This window comes from Adiantum capillus-veneris, chromosome 19, assembly GCF_014529385.1.
Source record: "Adiantum capillus-veneris isolate H3 chromosome 19, ASM1452938v2, whole genome shotgun sequence".
Classification (NCBI taxonomy): Eukaryota; Viridiplantae; Streptophyta; class Polypodiopsida; order Polypodiales; family Pteridaceae; genus Adiantum; species Adiantum capillus-veneris.
Genome location: NC_140949.1, coordinates 5,151,405 through 5,171,894, shown reverse-complemented (window position 1 = coordinate 5,171,894; position 20,490 = coordinate 5,151,405). Strand labels below are relative to the sequence as shown.

The following is a 20,490-nucleotide window of genomic DNA, read 5'->3' as shown; positions in this document are numbered from 1 at the left end:
GAAGGTGACAAGATGAAAGCTGCAACTCTTTCCGAGAATTTATCTGCAATAAGATCTAGTTCATAGCATCTTCCATCTATATCATAGCTCTTGTCTCCAATGCGCATTGCCCATAGTGTCCTAGGAACTGAGTCGCTAAATGTCCTTACTCGCGTGACTTGAACCCATCTTTATTCATCAGAATCTACATAAATTGGATCTTTCCATCTCGTTTCGTGGATCCAATGAAGGGCTATTGGTTCACGTTGCTTGTTGACTTCTAAAGTGGTTGAAGGCAACTGTCATTTACACATGGCTTCAAGGAATTCCTTCCTACTGACTGTGTCTTCATTTTTTGGCAGATTGATTATAGTAGGCCCCGTCTCTTGAGTGATTTCTCTGTTCTGAGCTACCACTGTATCTGCATTGGAAGCTAAAGGTAAGCTCATTATCAAGCGGTAAATATTACCCCTTGTCAACATGTATTTGTAACCCAACTTTGAACCATCTTCATGAGCTATGAAGCATTGATCTGGCTGTTTCGTCGCTTGTTGAGGTGTTTTTGCTTTGTACCATCTACCCTCCATATCTCTATAGAGACTGCTACAGTTTTTGTCCTTGTAATTTGACTTTATCAAGTGCACAGTGACTCGACAACTGCTAACCTCTGGAAGATCTTGCCTGTGCAATTTTATTATGTCCAACTCACTACCTGGTTTGAGCTTCATGTACACCGATCCTAAACAATCTTCCATCAGGTTCTTTTGTGAATTAGCCATGTTGGTAGCTTCTTCTACTTCCACAACCTGTATTGTCGGGCTTTTCAGCACATTTTGCTTGGACTTTAGATAGCGATTGTCTGCATCATCCATGTAGCATGGAAAGTCTTTGAAATGACCTATCAAGTCCAACCTGACGCCAACTGATTTGACTGTTATTAATGAGCTTGAAGCTGCATCATAACTGCTTTGATTTGCCGATGTTCCATTGACTGTGGCTGTTGCATCTGCTGCTCCATTTTTCTTTCAACCCTGTTACTGACCTGCTGAGCACTTGTATTCCCTTTTTATATCCTCTCCCACGGGTGACCAGTGGTTTTCCTAATTCAAAGCTCTCTGCTAGGCTTAGCTGTGATCTCGACGATCTGATTTACTTGTATAGCTGTAGCACTAGTTGGCAAGATACTTACCACTGTAGTGCAACGACTACTCGCCTTTGTGATACCTCGATTCCAGTTGCTCAAGGGTTGTGTGTGGGTTTATGGCAGCGCAAAGTCAGCAGGCTGCAGCGGATCCGGGGGGGGTGTGCTTGTCTTCAATGCGCGAATCCCAGCCAGGTAGAGCAACGTGTGTGTGCGTGTGGGGTTCGAGTGCCGAGAGAGGGTGTGCTCGTTTATGGCAGGTGGGGTCGCCAGCTGTGGGGGGGCGCGAGCACGTAGGATGTCTCAGCAGGCAGTGAACGCGTAGGAAGACTCGGTCCCGCTGTGAGCGCGTAGGAATCAAGGGCCGGGAGCAGTGAGCCCGTAGGATATCTTGGGCCCGCTGTGAGCGCGTAGGATGACTTGGCGGGCAGCAACGCGTAGGATGTCTCGGGCTGGCGTATGAAAGCAAGGCAGGGCTCAGCGCAAATCAAGGCGAGACAGCAGGCGGGCGGGCTAGCTTTGGTCAACGCGGGAGCGAGAGACAAGTGAGTTTTTTTTAATTTAAAAAAATCAAAAATAATAAAAAATCACACAAATAAATTAAAAAAACACACATAAATCAAAAAGTAAATACAAAAACACACAAAAAATACATTACAATTTTCAAAACTCATACAAAAATTCAAAAAGACTCACAACAAATTCAAAAAACTCACAAAATAAATAATAAAAAACACAAAATATCCAAAAACACTTACAAAAATACAAAAATAAAAAAACAATAATTCTTAAAAACCACAATTAAAATATAATAAATAAAGAAAATACCAAAAAAACACAAAAATAAGAAAAAAAGACACAAAACAATCACAAAAACACAAACAAAAATAGAAAAACACAAAAAAAATAATAAAATACACAAATATAAATAAATAAAAAATCAAATCTTATTAAACAAAAACCTAAAAACAACATTAAAAAATTTTAAAACTATCACGCAAAAACGCTCAAAAAACAAAAAAATTTGCCTCGGCACTCCACAATTCACCCGAATTAGGCGATTTATCAATTTTTTGAGTATAGTTAGCACATTTAGGTAAAAATTAGCAAAAAATTGTCAAAAATTTGCCAAAAATTACCAGAAAATTTCCAATATTTCTAGATCAGCCCACCGACCTAAATGTTCGCAATCAAGCAATCGAAACGCCAAATTTGATCACTTACTTAATCAAAATCGCACAAAACATCATTCTTTAAGCACACAAATCATCTCGAAACTGCGCTTAAATGAACACAAAAATCACCCTCTCTTGCACGATGACTAATCGCGCTCAAAACAGCATTTTGCATCAATTAAACATCAATTCGAGCATCCAAATCTCAAATTTAATCAATCATTAACACACTTTTTGCATCAAATCATGCACATAAGCATCCATAACCAAATTTGACCGAATTTCGGTAGCATTTGGGTGTCACAACGGAATTAGAAAAACATAACCATAACTCATTGATGACCATAAGCAATCACATGCTTCTCATAAGCAAATTTGACTCCAAAACAGCCCCAAACTAGGCACTTTCACCTATACGCAAGCGGGCATAAACCGCACCTAGTTTTGCATTTTACGAATGCACATAGTTTATGAACCAAACCTTCACATAAAATAAAAAAATTAGCATTAATTTCAGCACCTTATTTAGCCACAAACTCAGCGAAGATTAAGCACTTGATTAGTGCCCAACACACTAGTGTGTGTGTGTGTGTGTGTGTGTGTGTCGATCCCGTAAAATCACCTACACACAACCAACACAAAAATCAATGTGTAGCATCGTTTAGCATGAATGTAAACACATAATCATCATGGACATGCATCAAATAATCAATACAAATCAGCACTTTGCAAAATACCCAAATATAATTAGTGAATGAAATTAGTGAAAAATAGTGATTAATAGGTGATTTCGGCTACGATTTGCGCACAAATGGAGTAGGATATGAGTGTGTGGATCACATAGGCATGTTGTCCATACACCCAACTCACTTTCTACTTGTGTGTAGCACAAAAAACACTTATCAATCAACGGGAAATTAGCATCAAAGTTGGGGAAAATTAGTGCAAATTAGTGAATTTGATTGTCAAAATTAGTGATCAAAATCAAGAACTAATGATGTGTGTGGGTTGTTTTGTGATGTTCTAAGCATAATCAATGCTAACCCAAGCATTAATCACACTAAAAACCACTCAATTAATCAACACACCTAATCTAAAAACTAACAAAATTAACAAAAAATTAGGGAAATTAGTGTCTCCTAATCACACCAATGGCACCTCTAGCTTAGGCTATCGATCCCCAGCAAAGGCGCCAATGTTGGAACGTCATCCTAGCATAGGGAGGACATCAACATAATGTCAATCCGACGAGTAGGATCCGGCTAGGGCATGGAAACACACAAGTTGCTTGTGCGTGCCAAATGGAGGATTAGAAGGTGAAACCTACACACAAAGAAAGCTACGGAGCGGGTATGATGTTGCTACGAGGAGTGAGCACACTACTTACTCTACCATTCGGCCTAATCTCTCACACACAAGCTTAATCATGCACTACTCTCTAATCAATCACTAATCCAACTCTAATCAAACACACAATGAGTATAGAATAGCATAGAATGACCACACCGGGCACCAACACTCTACACAAGCCTACACACACTTAGTAGCATGCTTAAACAAGAGGGAAATATGAAAAAGAGAGAGATTAATCAATAAATCAGCCACTAATCTTTGATTAATCAAGCATTGATTACACCATGAGCAAATGAGAGAGAAGAGGTTAGAGTTTAGCTATTGGCATGAGGCCGAATCGTCCATGTACGCGCGTAGAAAGCTCAAGAACTCCATAGCCATCTCCTTCTTCACAAAGCTTATCTCAAGTGAGTAAGAATCCCTTCACATTGTGTGTTTTGAGTTATATACTCACTAGGTTTTTTAGAAGTGGACGGGCACCCAAATGGCCAAACGGGGGCCAAACTCACTTAATCAGCTATCTGCACTGTCTAGGATCTAAATATAGCTCAATGTTTACAACTTGGAACTCTTGATGAGCCCAAAACACAATTACAAGCCGCATTTGCGGTCATTTGACGAAAAATCCTAAAACTTAAGTGACCGTCAATTGTGACCGTAACTCCATAGATAATCATCAATTCCAACTCTTCTCTACATCTGTTGCTTGTATTTTCTTCATCTTCATCTTTACTTCCCATCTGCATCATCTGGCCTCGTTAGCATTTACTAAAAATAGTAAATAGCATCTTTGACTGGTCCTGTTTGGCCATTGTTGACTTAGCTGCCAAACAATTCTCTTAATCTTCAATCTTGAGGATATGCTCTTGCTTTCTTGTTCTCCCTTGGTTCATGGCGATAACCCCTTTTTCCTGACGAACAGGCACGGCAGTTATCGCTTTTCCCTAAGAAGAGGGATCTTGTAATCCTACCTGGTCTCGCTCGTTCCCGCTTATCCGTTTTTATCTTGCATGGTCCTAGCGTTTAACATAAAAAATTTATTCAACATCCGGCCATCTGACCCTCTGGATACGCCCACCCACCAAGCCACTTCATGAAAATCCCTTCCCGAGGTAGTACTCAACTACTACAAAATCCCTTCCCGAGGTAGTACTCAACTACTACAAAATCAGGAAGACAGTCTATCAGACATCAACAAGCACCATACAATCTGTTGCATACCCTCATTCAGGAAAATTCATTTGGTTGTTCCCACTAGATCTTTTTATTCATTTCTTTACCTTTATCTGCTACAATTAGCTTGTAACTAGTTTCATATCTAATCATGCAACACGGTTAGTTTCAACAAATTCATCTCGCATTATCGAGGACCAAGATAATCGGTTACAAGCCATCAAAATGGCAGCACCTTCACAATATTTCCCAGAATTAAGTGTTTGGGAAAGGCTCATCAAGTAATTTAACCATTCCTTCTTAAGCATTTTATTTTGAGAGGTATAGCACCATCTGGTGAGAGATGCACAGGATAGGCCCTATATTCCTAGCCTTTCCAGTTTCTTTGTTATGCAACCAAATCGAACAAATTTCCTTAATTCAATTCACATCATCCTCCCTAAGTATGACCTTCTCATCCAACTATTGGCATCAGGCCATACCCAGATTATGGCCGTTTTCTAATAAGAAACCGCAGGTACTTTACCCAGCCGGGCAAAAATAAAACAAACCCATTCATCCCTTATCTGTCAGGCATGAATGACCTAGGTATAACAACTTGCCGGTTACGCTGCCCTAGCCGAAAAGGGCCAATCTTCGTCAAGTTCCCCAAGAGAATCCTCTCACTAGGCCGGTCTTTCAATCAAATTGACCCCAAGAAGATCCATCTTGGTTTCTGGTCATTTCTAGACAATCTTCAAAACTCCTAGTTAAATCTATGTTTTTCAATGGGCTATCCCTATCACCTCTCGAGATTGCTTTTTAACTTCTAGTTAGTAATCTCCAGGTTCATTCATTTATCAACCTTAATTCCTACTTTCATTAATTATCTACCAGCCAAGTTTATTTACAAAATACAATCGAGTTTTTGCCATAGGTATTTGATGGTTAATGTCTCTACGAAAATGCCAAATTTTTTTTGTTCAATCCCCGTTTTGTACGATTCCCAGGTTTTGCAATCCTTTGCCATCCATGGGGCATCTCCATGGAAGCTTGTAGAGTTTTCGGTTCAAAACAACACGGAGATCAATTCCGCGAAGTTATCCCCTATCTCCCCATCCCGTATTTGCAAACAAACTTGAAATTGATACTTCAAAAATACTCTTCAATACCAAAAATTGGACTACTTCTATCGAGCTTAAACAACTACTCTTTTCTTATGGTGTCTAGCTTTCCATTTAGGAAGCTAGAGAGTCATCCTATAATTTATGAGTCTTCGAGCTTTCCATTAAAGCTCCCTTTGGAGATAAAATGGGAATCTAGAGCTTTACATTAAAGCTTGGAAGAGAGGATTATAACCATACATTCTTCCTACCCTAAGCTTGATTACCATAATGAGACTAAACCTTTCTCTCTTTAATTAAACAAGGTTTTCATGGAAGCTAAAACCCTAATCACACAAGGTCACCATGGAAGCTTAACCCTAATCACACACAAAGTCACCATGGAAGCTAAACCCTAAATTGCAAGCTTGTCTTTCAAAGATTTTCTTAAGTGAAAAGCTACCATCAAAGCTTAGCTTAAGGATGCAAATCTATCTTTGAATCTTAACTTAATGATGCATAGATACTCTTAGCACTTAACCCTAATTGCAAGGTTACCATGAAAGCTTAAACCTAAAATACAAGGTAGTCACTAAAGCTTACACCTAAGTGCAAAGTTATTAAAATTTCTTAACTTAAGGAAGCAAAGATACCATTAGACATTATCCCTAAAGGCAAGGTTGCCATTAAAGCTTAAACCTAATATGATGCACATAAATTTTCCTAGTATAAAAACACATGGTTTTTAATTAAACATGTTAGAAGTGAAGATTACCTCCTCTAAACAAGAGGGAAGTGGGGTTGAAGTTCTTCTTGAAGAGATGTGAGGCTCAAGGAAGAAGGAAAGGGATTTAGGATGAAGAGGAAGGAGAAAGGAGATTTTTCACAAAACCCTCAAGGGTTTGGACTTCAAAAGAGTGAGAGAGCAAGAGCAAGGTTTAATGAACCTTGATTTACTTAAGCATAATCTTGAGCATGGCAAGTATGTAAGTATCTTAGCAATGTGTGTAAAATTGCAAAGGAGAGGGGGTGCTTATATAGGAAATGGTGGGTAGAATACAGTGTATATACTGGAAGGGGTGGATAAAAAAGTACGAATACAGTCCCACTAAAAACCCACTAAAGTAGAGAGAGAGAGGGGGAGGGTGGTTGGGCTTACCTTCAATGCAAGATAGAGAGGAAGGAGTAGAAAGTTGCAACTTTTGACTCATTCAAGAATTTTACTCTAAATTGAATTCTTCAATCAAAGAATTTTATTTCAATTTGAATTCTTCTAAATTCCTATCAGACCCCAATTCTCTTCTCAATTCCTATTGGACCCCAATTCTATTCTCAGTTCTTATTGGACCCCAATTCTCTTCTCAATTCTTATTGGATCCCAATTTCTTCTCAATTCCTATTGGACCCCAATCCTCTTCTCAATTCCTATTGGACCCCAATTCTCTTCTCAATTCTTATTGGACCCCAATTTCTTCTTAATTCCTATCTCTTAACTTTATCTTCCAATCAAGTTAGTCCCTTTTTCTGCCAGTTCTCGATCTAGATCAATTCCCACACGGCTTTTGACAAAGAAGTATAAAAATAATCTTAATCTTTTTGGAAAAATATAGGGATGATGTAATTTCTTATCCAAAATATCCTTGTCTTTTCATTCTGAAGTAAAGTCTCGTTGTACGCATGACTTCTTTGTCGGTCTTGCTTTTTCTGAAATATTTTCTAGGCTGAAAAAGTTTTGAATGGCTCTAAGGTTTAGAAAGGGACCTTACATATGACATAGATCATTCCTAATCCTCCCCTTTCAGTGGTGGTATAATTATTTTATGCAATATTCAATTGTCGGCTAGCATAAGAAATAGGAAAATCAATTTTTCTCGTCTTCTGCTTGAGCTAGTATATATCCAATGGCAAAGTTGGAAGCATCTACATGTATATGGAATATCTTATTCCAATCTGGTGCTTTCAATATTGTAGCTGAAGTGAGAGATTGCTTAAGCTTCATGAAGGATTCTTCACATGCTTCACTCCACTCAAAGTGTGTAATCAAGCTATACATGGATTTTGCAATTATAGCGTACATGTAAATGAACCGTCTGTGATATCCGCAATGTCCCATGAAGGCTTGAACACCCTTGATTGTTGTTGGTCTAGGCAAATCAACAATAACATGAATTTTATCCATATTAGTAGCTATGCCATTTTTAGACACTAGATGTCCAAGAATTTTTCCTTGTCTACCCATGAATGTACATTTTTCAGGATTTAAGCAAATCCTATAAAGTCTACACTTTTTGAATACCTTTTTGAGGTGTTCAAAATGATCAAGCTGGATTGATGAATGTACGCATAGATCATCCATATATGGTTCCAAGAATTTCCTAAGATATTCTTTAAAAGCATGGCTCATCGGTCTTTGAAAGGTGGCAGGAGCATTAGTTAAAAGGCATGACCCAATAGGCAAAAATACCCCATTCAATTGCAAAAGTAGTTTTATGATGATCTTTTGGGTCAACCAAAAGTTGATTGTATCCCGAAAAGCCATCTAAGACGCTGTAAGCTTATTTTCTTGAAACTTGTTCTAAAACATGCTCAGTGATTGGAAGAGGAAAGTTGTCTCTAATGATAGCTGCATTCACTTTCTTAAGGTTTTTACACACTCGTAAGTTTCCATTCTTCTTGGGTACTACCACAATTGGAGACACCCAATCTGTGTGTTCAATTTCATAAATGAATTCGGCTTCCTTTAGTTTTTCAATCTCTTATTTGATCTTTCTGGAAAATGTTTCATTGTATGTGTATGGCCTTTGTCTACTTGGTTTCACATAATCTCTCATGGGTATAGTATGTTGAAAATTTTTTGGATCAACACCCTTCTAATCCTTGTAAGACCAAGCAAAGATATCTCGGTATTCTTTTAGCAAGATTCACAAAAGCTCTTCCTCTTCTTCTGTTAGGTCATTTGCAATGTAGGCAGGCCTAGGCTCTTCTCCTGGTTCAGCCAAATCTATCTTTACGCGTTTTCAAGCTCTTCGTAGGACTCGCCTTGTTTTCTTAGTTCTCTAACAGGTTGTTTGACAATTATTTTTTGGTCTTGGAGAGTATATTTCTTGTAGTGGGATGGAACACTCATTGCATCTTTACCATCCTCTTCTGTGGTTTCCATTTTAGTTGTATATATCTCCTTTAGTGCTTTTTTCAACTCTTGATACTTCTTTTTTTGCTCAACTCGTGTCATGGTGGTTGACTCCTTGTCCTATTTTTTTGGCTTTGCTTGAGTATCCTTCCTTGTTTTTCTCAAAGTTTTTGACATTTTGTGGATTTTCTTTTGAAGGATATCTGCCAATAATTTTGTCCTTGACACAATCATGTGCATCTATCTGCATCAGGAACTGTGTTCTACTGGAGACTGATGGCACAGTTTTAGCTTTCACGTTTCTGGTGTCTCTTTTTCGTCTATACCATTTCTGTCTTCTTGATTTCTGGTTTGGAAAGTCAAAAAACTTGTCCTCCCCTCCTTTCATGTAGCTTAGCTCTCACATGTTCTTTTTCCAACCTCGAATCATCTAAGATAGCTGATGTTCTTCTAACTAATCTGTTGCATAGTAGTAGAGGTCTGAAAAGACTTGTTGAGCTTTCATTAAGTCCTTGGGTTCCACAATTTCATCTTCAATGTAGAGGGTTGAAATAATTTGAATGGGATTATATCATAGTCATCGTCATTGCAAAATTGAGTAGGCATTGACATATTCACACATACATCCATTGTTGCTAATTTGAGTCCACTCAGATGGCTCAAACAAATGCTCTGGAAGAGGTTCAAGTACATAGATTTTGTATGTGCAATCCCTCTCTAAGATATAGTCTTCTCTTTTAAACTCCCGTTTTCTGAAGCTCAAATAGGAGTGTCTATATTCAACCATGATGGAAGCTTAGTTTCAGCCAAAGAGACTGAATCAAACTCTTGTATGGGCGTTTTCATGACATCTCTATAAGTGTGATCTTTTAGATTGACCCTTGTTATAGATCCCACTTGCTTCAAGTATAGATAATTTTTTCCCCAATCTTGGATAAGCTGTACCTATCGCATGAAAGGTCTTTCCAATATGAATTTGTAATTGAGTTTCTTCCCAAAGTCTACTATGGCAAAAGCGTGTTGATATTCAATCCAACAGGAATTAACTATTACTTTTCCAAGCAGTCCTAAAGGTCTTTCAATGTGTCCCATCAGCCAATTGAAATTTCATTCGAGTTTGTCTAATGGCTGGTTGTCCCGAGGATTCCCATATTGCTTTCGTGGCTATGGCTATGCCTACCCCACTATCTAGTATTGTCATGGTTTCTATTCATTATATTTCACTGGAAGGGTGGTGTTTTCTTCTTCCCCTTTGTAATATTCTCCAAGTTTGTTCATTGGAATAGATTGAATTTCTCTGTTATCCATTTCGTGTTTCAATCTTCCCAAATTTTTTGTGATGAGCCCCGTTATCCCCACCTTCTTGAGGGTTTTCTATAGATCATTCCATGAATATGGTTTGATTTGTAACAGTTCTCCCAAAGTAAGAGTGCATTGGATGGATGTAGACATGATTGTATAAATGTTGTCTACGTCTAGGGTCTGTTCCGCTCTTTTTACTTGAGTGGTCTTACACACTATGGATTCATCTTCGTTATCTCCCAAGTAAGAGGGTAATGTTTTCAAGGCCAATCGTTTAGATCCGCAATCCCCATACAAGGATGTCCATAGGAGCTAACTTTAGAGTAAGGCTCCCATCATTGATCTCTCTAACTTTTTTCCTTAAGTGTCCTGGCCAGTCTTCCTCTACTAGTGGAATTCTGTTAAAGGAATATTCATTGTCCGACACTATAAGTTTTGGCTCTTTTGGTTCAATGTGGGGTTCTACCGCCACTTCGGATTTTTCTTTATGGTCTCTTACCACAAGCTCTTTAGGTTTTGCCATACTTTCAAGCTTGGGTTTTTGTTTCTCATGCATTTATTGCGTGATTCTTACCAAATTTTGATAAGCTTCAAGCTTAGCTGCTTTTATGTATGGAGAAGGATAGTTTTTCCATTTGTTTTCCATGTTTTGTCATGTTTTAAGTTCTGCTTGGTAGGCTTCCAAGGCTGCATTCATAGGCTCAGAAATTTTGTCAACCAAAATTGATCCTCCAGATTTCACGGTTGTTTCTTTGATTTTTTCCTAGAATAGCTTCTTTGCTTTCTCCTTGATTTCAACTCGTTGTTTCCGTTTTCTCATCTCATACCTTTTGCTTCTCCTTCTTTTGGTCTTTTGAGAGGCAGTTTTTGTATTCTTCGAATCATCAAAGGAGTTATGTTTCTTTTCTTAGCCTGGGCTCTAGTGGTTACCTTGATTGGAACAATCGGTTCACTCTTAGATGAGCTACAAGGTATCACTTGGACTACGTTTGCTACTATTTTACCCTTGTTTAAAGGATTTTTACGACAATCTTATGGGAAGTGGCCCTCCTTTTTTTGCAACATTGTATGCAATAAGCTTCAACTCGCTTAAGGTTCTTGTCATGCTCTGTTAAGTATGGAGTCTGATTTACCCCTTGTAATGTTTTGTGGTAAAAACGCACATTTGTAAGGCCCCCATTATGAGGAGAAGCCATCATCACTCGTCGGAAACCAAAATTTTTACGGCCAATCTCGAGCAAATCTCAAGATTGGCTTTGCCTGAATATTATGGCTGAACGACGGTCGAAAAGTTGTTCAAAAAACGACCATTCGGTTGATCGGTTGACCGGTGGTCGGTAGTCAATGGCCGGTGGCCGGTGGTCGAAATTCAATGGCCGGTGGCCAGTGGCCGAATTCAATGGCCGGTGGCAAAATTCAAAAGCGGACTTGTCTTCTCAAGGGCGGCCACACATGGGTGGATTGAAGGGTCCAATTTGGACTTATCTACACAAGGGCGGCTACACATGGCTGCCTCTCATGAGAGAGGGCAGCCCTTTTGGCCTATAAAAGGAGGTCATTTCTACACACATTTTATAGTGTGAAGTTGATGCAACAAGGTGGGTGTGAGGTGGTGAGATTGAAGCAAGGCGGGAGCTCTATTAAGGGTATAATCCCTTTGTAAACTACTTCTTGTTTTGAAGTACTAAAGCCATTGAGTGGCTGCTTTCCCGTGGACATAGCCCACATTGGGTGAACCACATATATCGTGTACTCTCTCTCTCTCTCTCTCTCTCTCTCTCTCTCTCTCTCTCTCTACTCTATAATCTCTTGTGTGTGAAATCTATCTCTCTCCATTAAGTAATCTACTCAAATATCTATTTAGCTACGTCATCTTTCCTAACAACTGGTATCAGAGCAAGGTTTTCTCGTAGCTAAATTATCTCAAGGAAAGGATTCCTTGAATTGAGTGGAAGTTATGGTGGAGGAAGGGAAGCTCAAGATTGAGAAGTTCAACGGCAAAAAATACCAACATTGGAAGATGCAGATTAAAGACTATCTCTACCAGAAGAACCTCTATTTGCCACTAGGCGGTCCTGTGAAGAAGCCCGCAACAATGGCAGATGAAGCATGGATTTTCCTTGATCGAAAGGCACTGGGAACAATCCGGTTAAGCTTGGCGTCAACGGTGGCCTTCAATGTTTCGGAGATGAAGACCATGGAGGACTTGATGAAGTCACTTGACGACTTCTACGAGAAACCATCAGCATCCAATAAGGTATTTCTTATGAAGCGCTTGTTCAATCTAAAGATGGCAGAGAATGGTTCAGTTGCAGAATACCTAAATGACTTTAACACAAATATAAGTCAACTTTAATTGATGAAAATCAATTTTGATGACGAAGTGCGAGCTCTCCTTATACTATCATCTCTACCGGATAGTTGGGACAGCCTTGTGATGGCTGTAAGCAATTCTATTTCTGGCGCAAATACTCTAAGTTTGATGATGTTGTGGGTGTTCTCCTAAGCAAGGAAATACAAAGAAGAAGCATAGGAGAATCATCAATTGCTGCACTATCAGTGGAAACAAGAGGAAGGCCTAAGGAGAGGTTCAAAAACCAAAAGGGTCGTGATCGCTCAAGACGGAGCAAGTCATGCACAAAGTCAGTTCTTGAATGTTGGAACTCTGGCAAGAAGGGCCACGTCAACAAGGATTGCTGGTCCAAGAAGAAAAAGGAGACTGAGTCTCAAGACAACAAGCCAACATCGGAGTCCAATGTGGCAGGTAAAGTAGAGCAAGATGCTCTAATTCTCTCATTAGACAATGTGTCTAATTCCTAGATAGTAGATTCTAGGGCTTCATTCCATGTGACACCACACAAGAAGCATTTCCAAGATTACACCAAAGGTAATTTTGGGTATGTATACTTGGGAGATGATGAAGCTTGTCAGATTGTCGGCAAAGGTATAGTTTCTGTCAAAATTGCTAACGAAAATGAATGGAAGCTTAAAGATGCTAGGTATGTTCCTTCTCTTTAAAAAATTTGATCTCTACAGGACAATTGGACGATGAAGGTCACAACATTGCATTCGAAAACAAACGGTGGAAGATCTCAAAGGGATCTTTTGTGGTTGCCAAGGGAGAAAAAGTCGGTACACTTTACTTGTGTACTGTTAGCACGCAACCTTCAGCTTGTGCAACAACTACAGAAGTTGACAGTGCGGTGTGGCACTACCGACTTGGGCATATGAGTGCCAAAGGAATGCAAATCCTTCAAACAAAGAAGCTTCTACCAGGTTTGAAAGAAGTGGACTTAGAGTTCTGTGAAGATTGTCAAAGGAATCTTTGGTGGTTGCCAAGGGAGAAAAGGTTGGTACACGTTACTTGTATACTATCAGCACGCAACCTTCATCTTGTGCAACAACTACAAAAGTTGACAGTGCGGTGTGGCACTACCAGCTTGGGCATATGAGTGCCAAAGGAATGCAAATCCTTCAAACGAAAAGCTTCTACCAGGTTTGAAAGAAGTGGACTTAGAGTTCTGTGAAGATTGTGTTTATGGTAAACAAAAGAGTGTAAAATTTCAAAAATCAGAAAATGAAAGAAAAAATAAAAAACTTGAGTTGGTTCATTCTGATGTTTGGGGTCCTGCAAGCACCATCACTTGGTGGCTCATTGTACTATGTAACATTCATAGATGATGCGACTAGAAAAACATGGGTTTATGTCATGAAGAATAAGTCTGATGTATTTTCCATATTTCAAAGGTGGAAAGCCTTTGTGGAGAATGAAACAGGTACCAAGGTTAAATGCCTCAGATCCAACAATGGAGGCGAATATTATAGCCAAGCTTTTGAAAGCTTTTGTGCTAGCAATGGCATTCGGAGGCAAAGGACAACCCCAAGGACACCTCAACAAAATGGGATTTTGAAAAGATGAACAGGACAATCATGGAGCGAGCATGCAGCATGCGGCTACATGCAGGCCTATCGCTTGAGCTTTGGGTGAAAGCTGTAAGTACATCTGTGTACTTAATCAACCGCTCACCATCAACGGCATTGGATGGCAGAGTTCCAGAAGAGGCATGGACAGGTAAACCGGTGAATTATGCATTTATCAAAGTGTTTGGGTGTGAGACTTTCATGCACATAGATAGAAGCCTAAGATCAAAGCTAGATGCAAAGTCCAAAAAGTGTTTCTTCATTGGCTATGGAGAAGGTGGCTTTGGGTATCGCCTATGGAATCTTGAAGATGGTAAAATCTTAAGGAGTAGGGATGTAATTTTTAATGAACAAAATATGTACAAAGATTACTTGGAAAGAAAACAAACAAAAAAAACAGATGATGAGTACATGGAGCTTAAGGATGGTGAAGACTCAAGGACTGCAAACGGTGACAATGTGCAACAGCATCAACCAAATGAGGAGCCTCAACCTATTCCCCAAAGATCTACAAGAGCAAGTAGACCTCCAGAAAGGTTCGTTCCTTCCTTCAAACATCTCTTGATCTCACATTTTGGAGATCCGGAATCATACAAAGAAGCTATGCAACACGAATCCAAAGAAGAATGGACGAAAAGCATGCAAGTGGAGATGGACTCACTACATCACAACCAAACATGGGAGTTGGTTGAGTTGCCTAAAGGTAAGCGGACACTTCAAAACAAATGGGTGTACAAGCTGAAGGAAGAAGATGGTGGGAAGAAAAGGTACAAATCTAGGCTTGTGGTAAAGGGTTTTCTAAAAAGAAAGGTATTGACTTGAATGAAATATTTTCTCCTGTTGTAAAAATGAACTCAATTAGGCTTGTTTTAAGCCTTGTGGCTGCTCGTGATCTAAATCTTGAGCAAATGGATGTAAATACAGCATTTCCTCACGGTGACTTAGAGAAGGAAATTTACATGCTTCAACCAAAGGGGTATGAAGTAAAAGGTAAGGAGAAAATGGTTCGCATATTAAATAAAAGCTTGTATAGATTAAAGCAAGAATCAAGAAAATGGTACTTAAATTTCGATCGATGGATGTTAGATCATGGATTTAGAAGATGCAACTCAGATCATTGCGTCTACAAGAAGTATTTGGGAGATGGGAAGTTCATCATCCTAATGTTGTATGTTGATGACATGTTGATTGCAAGTGCTAACATGCAGGACATCAAAGACCTAAAAGAGGAGTTGTCTAAATCTTTTTCAATGAAAGATTTAGGTGTTGCAAAGAGGATACTTGGTATGAAAATATCAAGGGACAGGACGAAGAAGATAATAAAGCTATCTCAAGAGGATTACATCAAGAAGGTACTAGAAAGGTTTGCAATGCAAAATGCAAAACCAGTTTCTACACCTTTGGTTGGTCACTTTAAACTAACGAAGGATATGTGTCCAAAGACACAAGAGGAGATAGCCTATATGTATAAAGTTCCATATGCTGCAGCGGTAGGTTCTCTAATGTATGCTATGGTCTGGACGAGGCCAGATATTGCACATGCAGTGGGAGTTGTGAGTAGGTTCATGGACAACCTAGGTAAAGAACACTGGCAAGCTGTGAAGTGGATACTTAGGTATCTAAAAGGGACAACAACAAATGCTTTGTATTTTGGAGGAACTGGTATTTTTCTAGAAGGGTATGCTGATGCAAATATGGCAGGTGACAAAGATACTTGAAAGAGCACTACTAACTATGTCTTCACGGTTGGAGGCACAGGAGTAAGTTGGGCTTCAAAGCTGTCGAAAGTGGTCTCACTTTCTACCACGGAAGCAGAGTATGTAGCAATGACGGAGGCAAGTAAAGAAATTTTGTGGCTTCACAGATTCTTAGAAGAGCTTGGATTCAAACAAGACAATTGTGTCTTGTATAGTGATAGCCAAAGCACTATCCATCTTGCAAAGAACTCAACCTTTCATTCAAGGACAAAGCACATTGAGGTGAGATATCACTTCATACGCACTCTTTTGGAAGAGAGACAGCTAAAGCTAGGAAAGGTGCATACAAGTGAAAATCCTGCAGACATGGTTACAAAGGTGGTCAACAAGGAGAAGTTGAGCTTTTTCTCATATTCAATCGGCATTCAAGGATAAGAATCCAGGATGGAAAGCAGTCACAGGTTTGGTTTGGAGATCAGTCTCCAAGTGGGAGATTGTTAAGTATGGAGCCTGCTTTACCCCTTGTAATTTTCTGTGGTAAAAACGCACATTTGTAAGGCCCCCATTATGAGGAGAAGCCATCGTGCATGAAGGACAATCACTCGTCAAAAATAAAAATCACTCACTGGAAACCAAAATTTTCACGGCCAATCTCGAGCAAAGCTCGAGATTGGATTCGTCGGAATATTATGGCCGGACGGTGGCCGAAAAGTGATCGGAATACGACCTGTCGGTTGATCGGTTGGCCGGTGGCCGGTAGTCAATGGCCGGTGGCCAGTGGTCGAAAGTCAATGTCCGGTGGCCAGTGGCCAAATTCAAAAGCGAACTTGTCTTCTCAAGGGAGTCCACACATGGGCGAATTGGAGGGCCCGATTTGGACTTATCTACACAAGGGCGGCTACACATGGCTGCCTCTCATAAGAGAGGGCAGCCCTTTTGGCCTGTAAAAGGAGGCCATTTCTACACACATTTTATAGTGTGAAGTTGATGCAACAAGGTGGGTGTGAGGTGGTGAGAGTGAAGCAAAGCGGGAGCTCTATTAAGGGTATAATCCCTTTGTAAACTACTTCTTGTTTTGAAGTACTAAAGCCATTGAGTGGCTGCTTTCCCGTGGACATAGCCTACATTAAGTGAACCACGTATATCGTATGTACTCTCTTTCTCTCTCTACTCTATAATCTCTTGTGTGTGAAATCTATCTCTCTTTATTAAGTAATCTACTCAAATATCTAGTTCGCTACGTCATCTTTCCTAACACGCTCTGGGCATTCATTTTTCCAATGATCATCTGCACCACAGTTATGACAATTTCCCGTTCTTGGTTTAATCATGGGTCTTACCATATGAGGTCTAACACCTTGATTAGCCACATAGTACATTGGTGCAAGCTCTAGTGGAGCATGAGTCACGGGTTCTTCCATTGGTGGTGGATGTGCATTATACCAATCTCCTTCTACCGTGACTGTAGCTCAGCATAGGGTGTAACAGGAACTAGTGCTTCTAAGTCATCTATGACTCCTTCTGAATGCATGTACTTTACAGGCACTACATTATGTCTTGGATACGGAGTTTGTTGACCCAACACGGGTTGAGGTCTTTCCATACCCATTGGTGATCTTTGAGTTGGTGCCTTGCTAGGTTGGTATCGGTACATAGGTTGTCCTTATGGCCTCATGGACACATACTAAACATTCCCATCATACTTTGGTCGGTAGTAGCATTCATTGCTCTCATGGTTGGTCCATTTACCCTTGATTACACACCATTTTTGTAGTCTAATAGATTGTCCCTGTTGAGGTATTCCTTGCCCTGGTCCTCTCATAGGTGCTTTTTGCATGTTATTCATCATGTCATTCAATCCATTTGAGCATGTCTTCTATACATGAAAGTGGTGATGCAGCAGCCATTCCCACTTGTGTTGGTTTAGTGGATGTTGTTTTCTCACTTTGGTTATCCTTAGGGACATCTTCTTCGTTGAAAATATCACAATTGTGTCCTAAGATAATAGCATATGGCACACACTCTTCTAGGATTGTATGCTTCTTGCTATACAGTATAGCATGAAGTCCTTTGTTTAGCAGACCCTCTAGAAACAATGATACTAGTCGTTCTTCTGTAGGTATCTCTAGATCTGGGCATCTAGCAATGTATTGTTTCATTCGAGTTGCACAATACCTAACAGACTCACCTTGTTTCTATTTAAAGTTGTAGATTTGAGCTACCATATTGTGTTTGATCCCTATTTTGGAACAAGCAGCTACAAATCCTTGAGCTAATGTGTTCAAGTCCATGATTGACCTTGGTAAAATGTTTTGGAACCATGTCGATGCTTTTCCTTATAATGTCATTCCAAACCCCTCGAATTGAGTATGGAAATCGAATATGCGTTCTGCTCTTAGCACTTGCTTAAAGCTTGCTAAGTGGTTGTATGGATCCCCTGATCCTCTGTATTTTCTGAGCCATTTCTGAAAATCAGCTGGTCTGGCGCGTCTATTTGGTTCTCTCGCGGTCTCCTGACAGTTGTTCTTGTTCCAAGTCCTTCAAACCAGTCTGTTGGAAATAGTGACTCATGTAGCACTGGACTGGCCTTAGTGTCACCCGGTTTTCTTCGTGATGATGTGGTTTCTGGTTTCTTAACATTACTCTCAAAAGATCTCTCACGGTGTTCATCTCTTGGAATATTTTCTGATCCTTGGCCCAATATCCAATCCCTTGTGGAATACCCTTGATATTTGGTTTGTTCCACCTCCTCAAAAGTCATCATAACAAAGTTGTTGTTACAACAATCCCTAAACAGGTAGGTTGGTAGGTCTAATGATTCCTTATCATTGATCTTGAAGATATAGATGATCTTCATGGGCAATAGTTGTCCTGATTTGGCATGGAAAGTCCACATAAGATCTTTTATATTTCTATTCTCCCAACAATGGACTTCGATCATAGGATTATCCGTACTAAGCCGTTTCAAAGGTTTCAAATCAACTTGATTGTATCCCTCAAATTCTAAAGTTGGTGGTCCTTTTTTTGCAGCCATATCTGGAATTATGGTATTTACTTCTAACCCCCATTTGTCTATCATGTCAGGGTTTTTGACTTGTAAATACTGAGTTCCGCATCTATCTATGTACATTTTTCCTTGTTTGTTTGCCCTGATCTCCTCTTCGAACTCAATACCATGGTCATCAATGCAAATAGCGTACTCTTTGTTAGGATCCTGGTAAACCTGAGCTCCATGGCAATTAGTCTTATAAAAAGAGAGTATATGCTTATAGCACATTGTCGTTCAGGTTTCTAGGTGAGTCGAATAAGAAGACATTTCAGATGTTGAATCAGAAAAAGTGTATGAGACTTCTTCAAGGATAGTGTGCAAAAGGAATTGCCTTGATTCACACTTTTCTTGGTGGATACTCTACTGGAGGTTTCTCCAAATATGCTTTGATTTCTTAACACACAACCAGATCTAAGGTTCATAAAGACTTGTGAAGCTCTGGATAGAGTACTTACCTTTGGATTGACTTGTTGTCAATTTCTTCCACTTGACTGAATTGCAAATTCTGTCAAGCTATTGATTCCTTGTCTCCAACCTGATTCTTATACAAATTTAATCAAGTTAGCTATCCTTTCACAAAGATAGTATAGTTTTGCTAGCAATTCGAGCTAATTTAGTCAACAGTTGAGATTTTCAGACTCGACTTTGGCAAAAAATCAAAGGATTAATCTCCAACCTGGAAACTGAGTGGACATGTATGAATTTGGATCCGATTGAACCAATTGCCCGATGGCTTTGCATTATGCTGGTCTAACATTGTACAAGTTCAAAAGTCAAAAATGGTGGCTCTGTGTAGCAGTAGTAAATAATCAGATTATTTACTTTTGTTAGATTTTTGCACTTTTTGGCTTGGTTTTCCAAGTATACAACCTTTCAAGGTCCTTGGACAAGTTTCAATAAGTTTAGACAAAATCTGTTCAAGTTTATCAACTGTTTCGTGTCTGCAAACTCTGATTTCAAGAATCTGGCTTAAGTCTCACTTTTGTGATCCAAATTTCACCAAAATTGATTTGTGTGGTCTACTTGATATGCTTGACCTTGTGGTATGCTCAAATATGCAAGATTAACACTTTTTGAAGCAGATTTAAAAATTCGCAATTATTTACTCTAGCTAATTTCTTGCAAGTTTTTGTCCCAATCTTGACACAGATCTATTAAGCACCTCAACTTAAGGTCTCTAGCCAAGTTTCATCAATTTTGGACTACTTTTAGTCAAATGGTCATCAATTTTCTGTCCGCATACTACTTTGCAAATTTAGTCATAATTTTCAATCCAATGATCCAAATCTTACCAAATTTGGTTTGTGGGCTTATTACAACATGGTACAACTAATGGTGTGCTAACATAGTCAAAAAAGTTAAAAAAATGGGGCAAATGTAAATAATCACGATTATTTACAACTGGTAACTTTTTGTATCTTTTTGGTCAAGTGAGCATGTACACATGTCTATCACATCATTATAAGCCTATGAATCAAATTTCATTGA

At 39.3% G+C, this 20,490-nt stretch overlaps 1 protein-coding gene across 1 annotated transcript; it reads right to left on the bottom strand.

Annotated features, from left to right (window-relative positions):
* Positions 1-613: 613 nt before the first annotated feature.
* Positions 614-851, bottom strand: LOC147433491 (uncharacterized). The gene is made up of 2 exons (XM_086490065.1): positions 692-851; positions 614-660 (listed from the first exon to the last, which is right to left on the bottom strand). Exons 1-2 carry the CDS (start codon positions 849-851, stop codon positions 614-616), a joined length of 207 nt encoding a protein of 68 aa, XP_086346191.1.
* Between the last annotated feature and the right edge of the window lie 19,639 nt (positions 852-20,490).